This window comes from Lissotriton helveticus, chromosome 6, assembly GCF_964261635.1.
Source record: "Lissotriton helveticus chromosome 6, aLisHel1.1, whole genome shotgun sequence".
NCBI lineage: Eukaryota > Metazoa > Chordata > Amphibia > Caudata > Salamandridae > Lissotriton > Lissotriton helveticus.
The window spans coordinates 2100902090-2100912568 of record NC_136067.1 but is presented as its reverse complement, the minus strand read 5'-3'; the positions used below and the strand labels follow the sequence as shown (position 1 = coordinate 2100912568).

The window sequence follows — 10479 nt, the reverse complement described above, 5'->3', positions numbered from 1 at the left end:
GGTCGCCCCATTAGCCTGTGAGATAGCTGTTCTTTGGATTTGGGCCTGGTCCACTAAAATGGCCCTGGGACACCTAAGAACTCGAACGCTCGATTTTTTTTCCCTTTCCTGTACATGCAAAAAAAGGTAAATGCCCGGTATGTTATACGCTTCATCTGCCACGATGAACTCTCCAGAGGAACCGAAAAAATATATAGTTGTGGTAACTATACCATGCATCGTCATATGGAGAGGTGGCACCAATTAATTATAGTGCTGCATAAAAGAGAGATTTGGAGGAGAACCCCTGACCTGCTAGTACATTCATCAAAGAAGTGGCACTGAGAGCTTCAGAGGCAAGGGAAACGGTCCCAAATATTTAGAAGAACTTTGGAAAGATTAAAATGACATGTTTAGATTGTGGTAAATTAATTTCATGTGGGCAGATGAGTGTTACTCTAATAAATACAGCATATGAACATCATCATAGTCGATGGTTGGTAGAGACATTTTGACTATATCCTGGACCTGCCCGTCCTCGCCCAAAATGGCGCCGGAATAAATGGGACTCGTAACTCCTTGTTGTGTACTGGTTGCAGAACCTTGAAATCACGAGATACGTATGCAGTTTTGAAGCACATGGCGGGCGGGGACGAGAATTGATTGAATATTTCGACATCCCTATTGATATTAAGTTCTGATGTGTTATTGATTACTGTACTGTTGAAAATTCGAATTAACGTCACCCATGGTACTTGCCCGCAAATGTATATCTAGATAATTTTATTGTAACTGGCCCTGTCGTATTTTAATTATAAAATGTACGTCCACCGATTCCGTAACTGTTAGACACCTTAGTTTTTGCAACCTAATGGCCCGCCCGTTACGTTCCTCTACAGTGTAAATGTCTATTCATCATATACGATTACAGTTTGCTCTGTGGCAGGCCCACGTGGTTATAGGCTCGTATTTGTATAATGAAATTTTCACAATAAAGGTTTTTAAAAGAAAACATGGTAGTAGTGTATACATTGGTAAAGTTTTTAATAATAGTCACTGTTTTAGAATCATTAAAAGGCAAGTGAAATAAAGCAGACCAATTACATGAAGGGTAAAAGGTATAATACGAAGGAACGCAGTAAAGATAAATGGTCAAGGGCTGTTGTGTTTTCTATTCCTGCAACATAAAGTGATCGATAAGAATCTCATATTCAGGCGTATCGGCGACTAAGACAGCAGGTCGACCCTGTTTTGCTCAACGGCTCCGTCATAGAACGAAGAAACGCTCTTTTTCTCGAAAAAAGAATATATTTTACTTGCAGGACAGTTGTAAAATTTCCGGGAAAGTACATTAGCCTGGAACATTATAACATATATTTAAGAGAAAATAATGTTCGGAAGTAATTAAAAGCATACTTTTTAGGTGATATGACCAAGGCTTTCATCATTAGAATAAGAAAAGTAAAATGAACCAATGAAAAGTTTTATTAACAAGTCACATGACTTGTTATGCTTACGTTACGCGCTGCGCGCCCCGGATGACTTCCGGATGCGCTAACGCGGCGCGTCATATGACGCATTACGCGACAACGCAGGTCCAGAATATAGTCAAAATGTCTCCACCAACCAGCGGTCGAAACACAACCCCTTTCAGCAGGCTAAATAGTTCTGTTAAATGACAACAGAAAGGACAGGCAACAAGAACCATCAGTCAAAGAGGGGAGGGCTAGTTCTTCTCTACCGGGTTACATTGGGGCGCTACCGGAACTGATCGAATTGGTAGTCTACAGTGTTTCTGGATGTTTCAGACCGAAGCTGGGGTTAGCATGAGAGCAGCACCATTTCGTAGCTCCGTTGTGGCCATTCCGCAACCAATCATGGCAGCCGCTCTTTATCGTTATTTTGGGCGGGGTGGGTGGCGGAGCCGAGCTGTTTTGCAGCCATCATTGTGTGGAGTTCAGTTCATCTCACTAGTTTTGTATTTGTCATGAGGGGTTGTTCCTAATGTTTCTATTTTAGCGAGGTCAAAAAGAGATCCCATTAGTGGCCTACTGATTTTGCTCGATTCCTTTTCTTTTTTTTTACACGATTTTTCGTTATCTGCAAAGACTAAACAGAGTATTGCGACTCTGTGTTTGTTTGTAAATAGAGAATGAACCAAAGAGAACTAATTCTAAAACAGTAAATACTTGGATAACAATCAATCAAATGGAGAGAGAAGCAGGCACGACGGATTACAACGGGGGCAAAGGCCTGCGTTAACTACCTTTCACTATCTGCAAAGAGAGAGTACTCCTAATAGAAATGAGGGGGGGGGGGGCACCATTCAAAGCAGATCAGTGTGCATAAACACGAAAATGTTTTCACTTACCACGTACTTGACATTCGACAGCTTATGATATTTGCTATTAAAAAACCATTGAAATTCACTGAAAAAACCATAGGTTATAGACCATATATAGTTAGGAATTAGCATTTACAAAACCTTGAAAATTCACTGAAAAAACCATAGGTTATACACCATATATAGTTAGGAATTAGCATTTAAAAAACCTTATTTTACTCACACAAAACCATTGAAATTCCATATATAGTTAGTTGCACTAACTATATATCGCGCACCCGCAATCCACTGCTGATCATGTCACATATTACATCATTCATGACATGGTCAGTGACATCACTGATGACATCACTGATGACATCTCAAATGACATCACTGATGAGATCACTGATGACATCTCATTTGACATCAATGACCACATCACTGATGATATCATTCATGTGACAATACAATGCATCTCCTCACGTTTTAATATAACCTCTGTTTCACCCAGTGTTAAATACAGAGTATAATTTTTGAAACCATTGACACACCAATACTAGTTACTACATACGTACTCACTGATTCCTACGTCTACACACACATTCACTCATTCACCCATACAATCATTCATACATACAATCACTCATCTTTACAACACTATCATATGCACTCATACACCTATACAGACACTTACACTCTGCCACTCATCCATGGAGTTACTCACACACCTAGTCAGTCCTGTAAAGAATCAATCACACTTCCATTTTCTTGTCTATACAGTTAAACATAGAGCACCTTACATTTTCAAACATATACTAACACATACTTACTTTCTTATACAATCATTGATACAAGTACACATTGATCTGCACAGAGTCACACACCTCCCAGCCAGCCACACACACACTCAGTCTCCTATACAAATACTTGGACAATCAATCAATAACCCATATAGTTAATCATATAGCTACTGATCAACACATGCAGCAGTTTACAGAACAACAGACATAATGATGCACAAATTAAGACAGTTTACTCACTAACCCATGCACTCAGTGAGACACATTTAATCACTCACTCATACATTCAGTCATGCACCTACTAAATCCTTCGTCCAGACACTTATACATCTACTCATTCTTCAATATGTAAAACATATTTAAACTTTACAGAAACACACAGTCACTGGATGATGTCATCAGTGATCTCATCAGTGATGTCATTTGAGATGTCATCAGTGATGTCATCAGTGATGTCACTGACCATGTCATGAATGATGTAATATGTGACATGATCAGCAGTGGATTGCGGGTGCGCGATATATAGTTAGTGCAACTAACTATATATGGAATTTCAATGGTTTTGTGTGAGTAAAATAAGGTTTTTTAAATGCTAATTCCTAACTATATATGGTGTATAACCTATGGTTTTTTCAGTGAATTTTCAAGGTTTTGTAAATGCTAATTCCTAACTATATATGGTCTATAACCTATGGTTTTTTCAGTGAATATATATATATATATATATATATATATTGTTTGATATTAAACTTGATATTCAAGGATTGTTTTGGTGGTACATTTGATGACTGGTGTATATTACTGTATGACGGTGTAAGAGGTGATGAACAATAGAGGTAATAGAATCTAGTTTTCCAAGAGAATTTATTTGTGACGATTAAGTCTTACATGGAATCCTGTCTCTTGGATCAACAGGGCCTCTTTTTATTACATTGACATAAAGTAGTTCTAATCCGCCTGTTCCTTGACTAGATATGGTCAGAGTCTCAGATCTCTAGAGTTACACTATGTTAAAGATACTCAGATTACCTGTCTATCCTATTCCATACTCTCTGATACTATAAAAGACTCCCTTGCAGCATACGCTTATGTTTCCTGCCGTTATTGTGATGTTCTGTCTTGCATGGTCCATTCACTAGAAAAGGCTCCATTTTGTATTTTTGTTAACCTGTGTGAGAATAGGAAGCATTCCCTTGATAAGAAAGGAGGCATTGTGTTGCTATGTATTTAACATTGTAGCGTGTCGTAGGGAGAGGGTCTCACTCAATGAACAAGGAACCTTCTCTGGTGTCTTGGTTGCTCTCTTAGTCCGCACTCCTCGATAGAAGGGGATCATTGAAGGATCGTATGCCCTTACTCTATCTACTACATCTTCACATTGAAAGTGTAACCTAGAATTTCATTAGCGCATTTGTCTTTATGAACAATTACATGCCAATACATTTTCGTGATGGACTCTGCATTTAAGCTTATCCAGTGTGTTTTTATTTTTAAATCTTTTTTCTTATAGATGAAACAAATGCAATAATGATCGAAAAAGGTGAAGGCAGTAAACATTACTTGTTTAGGAAGTGATGGAAAAACAATATGCCTCGAGATCACTTCCCATGAAGGCTAATGCCCTGCCAAAGTCTTTTTATACAGCTGAAAACCCGTACTGTCCAATGAGGTCTGCACTTGGCACTTAGGGATCAGCTGATGTACATAGAAGACATAACACACTGAACAAACTGAAGCAAGTCTGATGAGATGCTTATTATGAAGGAAGAACTAACCTAGTATAGGAGAGAAAACAAATAAGAGAAACCGTGTGCATATGTAGAAGATGACAACACAATGTGGCAAAACATATAGAACAAATGGAGATCTAGAACTATATCAGAAAATCCACACGGGGGAGAAACCATATCAATGTGCACAGTGTGGCAAGGCATTTATCAGTAATGGAGAGCTAAAACTTCATCAGAAAATCCACACTGGGGAGAAACCATATCAATGTACAGAGTGTGGCAAAACATTTAGAACAAATGGAGAGCTAAAACTACATCAGAAACTCCACAGGGGGGAGAAACCATATCAATGTGCACAATGTGGCAAAGCATTTATAACTAATGGAGAGCTAACACAACATCAGAAAATCCACACTGGGGAGAAACCATATCAATGTACAGAGTGTGACAAAGTATTCATAACAAATGGAGAGTTAAAACGACATTAAAAAATCCACTCTGGGGAGAAACCATATCAATGTGCACAGTGTGGCATAGCATTCATAAGAAATGAAGAACTGAAGCAACACCAGAAAATCCATATTGGGGAGAAACCATATCAATGTACAGAGTGTGACAAAACATTCATAACAAATGGAGAGCTAAAACGACATAAAAAAGTCCATACTGGGGAGAAACCATATCAATGTACAGAGTGTGACAAAGCATTTATAAGAAAGTGGCACCTAAATCAACATCTGAAAATCCACACTGGGGAGAAACCGTATGAATGTACAGAATGCAACAAAGCATTTATAAGAAATCTAGAGCTAAAACGACATCAGAAAATCCACACTGGGGAGAAACCATATCAATGTGCACAGTGTGGCAAAGCATTCATAACTAATCCTGAGCTAACACAACATCAGAAAATCCATACTGGGGAGAAACCATATCAATGTACAGAGTGTGAGACAGCATTTATAAGAAAGTGGCAGCTAAATCAACATCTGAAAATCCACACTCGGGAGAAACCGTATGAATGTACAGAATGCAACAAAGCATTTATAAGAAATCAAGAGCTAAAACGACATCAGAAAATCCACACTGCGGAGAAACCATATCAATGTGCACAGTGTGGCAAAGCATTCATAACTAATCCTGAGCTAATACAACATCAGAAAATCCATACTGGGGAGAAACCATATCAATGTGCACAGTGTGGCAAAGCATTCATAACTAATCCTGAGCTAATACAACATCAGAAAATCCATACTGGGGAGAAACCATATCAATGTACAGAGTGTGACAAAGCATTCATAACAAATGGAGGGCTAAAACGACATACAAAAATCCATACTGGAGAGAAACCATATCAATGTACAGAGTGTGACAAAGCATTCATAACAAATGGAAAGCTAAAACGACATACAAAAATCCATACTGGGGAGAAACCATATCAATGTACAGAGTGTGACAAAGCATTCATAACAAATGGAAAGCTAAAACGACATACAAAAATCCATACTGAGGAGAAACCATATCAATGTTCACAGTGTGGCAAAGCATTCATAAGAAATGAAGGGCTAAAACGACATAAACAAATCCATACTGGGGAGAAACCATATCAATGTACAGAGTGTGACAAAGCATTCATAAGAAATGAAGGGCTAAAACGACATAAACAAATCCATACTGGAGAGAAACCATATCAATGTACAGAGTGTGACCAAGCATTCATAAGAAATGAAGGGCTAAAACGACATGAAAAAATCCATACTGGAGAGAAACCATATCAATGTACAGAGTGTGAAAAAGCATTTATAAGAAAGTGGCGGCTAAATCAACATCAGAAAATCCACACTGGGGAAAAACCATATGAATGTACAGAATGCAACAAAGCATTTATAAGAAATCGAGAGCTAAAACGACATCAGAAAATCCACACTGGGGAGAAACCATATCAATGTGCACAGTGTGGCAAGGCATTTATAACAAATAGAGAGCTAAAACGACATATAAAAATCCATACTGAGGAGAACCCATATCAATGTTCACAGTGTGGCAAAGCATTCATAAGAAATGAAGGGCTAAAACGACATATAAAAATCCATACTGGGGAGAAACCATATCAATGTACAGAGTGTGGCAAAGCATTCATAAGAAATGAAGAGCTAAAACGACATAAACAAATCCATACTGGGGAGAAACCATATCAATGTACAGAGTGTGACAAAGCATTTATAAGAAAGTGGCGGCTAAATCAACATCAGAAAATCCACACTGGGGAAAAACCATATGAATGTACACAATGCAACAAAGCATTTATAAGAAATCTAGAGCTAAAACGACATCAGAAAATCCACACTGGGGAGAAACCATATCAATGTGCACAGTGTGGCAAGGCATTTATAACTAATGGAGAGTTAAAAGTACATCAGAAAATCCACACTAGGGAGAAACCATATAAATGTACAGAGTGTGACAAAGCATTCATAAGAAAGTGGCAGCTAAAACAACATCAGAAAATCCATACTGGGGAGAAACCATATCAATGTACAGAGTGTGACAAAGCATTCATAACAAATGGAGAGCTAAAAGGACATCAAAAAATCCATATTGGGTAGAAACCATATCAATCTGCAGAGTGTGGCAAAGCATTTATAACCAATGGAGAACAGAAGCAACATCAGAAAATCCATGCTGGGGAAAAACCGTATGAATGTACAGAGTATCACAAAGCATTCATAAGAAAGTGGCAACTAAATAGACATCAGAAAATCCATACTGGGGAGAAACCATATCAATGTACAGAGTGTGGCAAACATTAAGTACAAATGGAAAGCTAAACCGACATCAGAAAATCCAGACTGAGGAGAAATCATATCAATGTGCAGAGTGTGACAAAGCATTAAGTACAAATGGAGTGTTAAAACAACATAAAGGCGACATTGGAGACAAACAATATCAATGTACAAAGTGAGGCAAAGCATTGTTAATAAATGGAGATCTGAAGCGACATCAGAAAATCTATTTGGGAAAAACCGAATGAATGTACGGAGTGTGACAAAGCATTTTTAACAAATAGAGAGCTAAAAACAACATTCGAAATTCCACACTGGAGACAAACCATATCAATGTACAGAATGTGACATGGGATTTGTTAGAAAGGAAAATTTAATTTAACATCGGAAAGTTCCCACAGGCGAGAAACCTTATCAATGTATTGACTTTCACAAAACATTCATGACAAATGGCGATCTAAAATGACATTAGAAAATCCACATGGAGAGAAATGCTATGTACATACAGAATGTGATAGAGTCTTAAATAGGAAGAATAAGCTAGTACAGCATCAACAGATTTACACTAGGGAGTAACCATGTTAATGCACAGAATGCAACAAGGGAATTGCTACAAAACAACATTTGATATGACTTTAGAATGCTCACATTGAAGAGAAACTATATAAATGTTTTGAACGTGAGAGTGCATTCATAAGGAATGGAGAGCTAACACAATATGAAGCGTCACCACTTAAGACTACACTGAATTTGACAAGGCATTTATTAGCAAGGGAGAGTTAAAACAACATCAGAAAGTCTCTGGGAAAATCTGTATGAGTGAACAAAATGCAACAGTGTTCTTAATGACGTAACCGTATGAATGTAAAGAAAGTGACAAGGCGTTTATTAGAAGGACACGGCCTATATAACATCAGAAGTTCCACATAGAGTAAAACCATATGCATGCACTTACCACTTACTGAGACAAGGCATTGTTTAAAAAACCCACACATGCTCACAGTGTTTTGTTTCATACAGATACCCCAATATAGGCTCAGTGAATTACCGAACCTTTTACCTATATCTTCCCTGCCATTACACTACATAACGGTTTTTGGTAGTGACATTATACCTAGTTACGGTGCTGCTTACAGGACGTGGTTTTTTTTCCCGAAAAACTAGCCTCATCCATTATGCATGAGGATTCTTGGAATCTCAGCAAGACTACCATCTCCTGCATAATAACTATGTATAAGGGTTATTCCTTCCGTCATCCTAGTCCGACATGACACAGCAAGGTAGATCCCCTGAGGGTACCACTTTGGGCATATAAACACCATATCTTTCCTGAGGCAGGGGGAGGGGAAGAAGGACTTTCATACTGACACATTGACGCGAGACGCTGAGGTTCCTACAGGCAGACACTCCAGATCGCAGTGGTGTGACATCCCTCGCAGTGTGTCCATCTTCAGACCAAGACAGGGTCACACAGTCTCTCATTTCAGGTAATGGGGTTGGCTTTATCCTAGGGGGATTCTTGGCTCTACACCTACATAAATGTTAGGTACCCGTAGGTACATCAAGATAGTGTTGCATTGTAGGAGTAGGGATTTATTACTGTCATGTATTTTATATTCTGGTCTGTCTGGTGGAGAGGTGTGGCGCCGCGGCCAGGGCGACTGACGCTGGAATCTGGGGACCACGGTTCGATCCCCGGCTCCGGCGGCAGGTTAGCCCAGCACCATGTGACTCTGGGCAATAGCTCGCTTAATCTTCCCGACGGCCCCCCAGCGCCTAGAGACCCTTACGGGTGATTGTGCGCTTTACAAATGTGGACTTGTGTTGTGTTGTGTATTCATTGTTCTAGCACTATGGTAGGAATCTACCATCATTTAACTCTTTTGGTGCTTATAATCATTTAGATCTGTTTGTCTTATGGTTGTTTCAGCACACCTATTTTACAGCAGAATGACGCTGGTTCAATAAATGCTTATTGAAAAAGGTCCCTACTGTTTATTCTGTGCATTACTCTGAAACAAAAGTGAGCACGAGTAACTGAGCGAAAAGTACTGCACTGTTTCCACGATCCCTGATGGGACAGAGTTGTTATGTTCAATAGTTGCTAAAAACTATTCTCTCTTTGGTAAGAAGGGTTTATAGTGACACTGTGAGCTAGCTGGTATACAGGCTAACATACCCGGTGGGGGTGCCTGGAATATGCTGGACACCAATCCCGCAGTGTATGTTGTCTGAACGTGCAGATCCTATATATGTTTATAGGAACTACACGACAACAGCTATAGGGGGATGAAGTAACTGAGCACAATGTGGAACAAAGGAACATAAACAGTGGCAGTCATCAAAGGTGCCAAAGGATTAGTCAAGAAAAGGTTCCAGGACAACTTGCCCCTTTCCTACAGAGGTGACAATATGCAAACTCCAGATAGCAGCAAATGGACAGAAAGCAACAGCTACATTTCTTTATACAACAAACCAAAGCACACAGCAGCAGACCAAGGTTTAGCACGTCAACTTCTTCTGTTTCCAAATTTCTAATAGTGGTCACCATCCGCCGCCAGGGATGTCCGTCAAAATAGTTTTACAAGAAAATTGAGAGGTGCACTCAGTGAAGTCAATGGTACAAAGAGTTCATAAATTTTGTGAATCTTCCGTTCTTTCTTTAATGGATTCTTTATTTTCTCTTAAAATACACAGGCACAGCCAACGCGTTTCATGCCCTTTAGTGCCTTGGGAATTTCGTCAGGGCATGCGAAAGGATCATTTGAATCCGATGGTCCAAAGTAGTATCAGTAGTATGATCCCAGAATTCCTGGATAGTATAGAAGTAATGTTCCAGGTGTTGTTTCTGGTCGTAGTTC

At 39.0% G+C, this 10479-nt stretch overlaps 1 protein-coding gene across 1 annotated transcript; it reads left to right on the top strand.

Annotated features, from left to right (window-relative positions):
* The first annotated feature begins 4794 nt into the window (after positions 1-4794).
* Positions 4795-9601, top strand: LOC144764044 (uncharacterized). The gene is given in 1 exon segment (XM_078650192.1): positions 4795-9601. A coding segment is annotated over 1 exon segment (2511 nt). The 5' UTR covers positions 4795-4930; the 3' UTR covers positions 7442-9601.
* Positions 9602-10479: the final 878 nt, after the last annotated feature.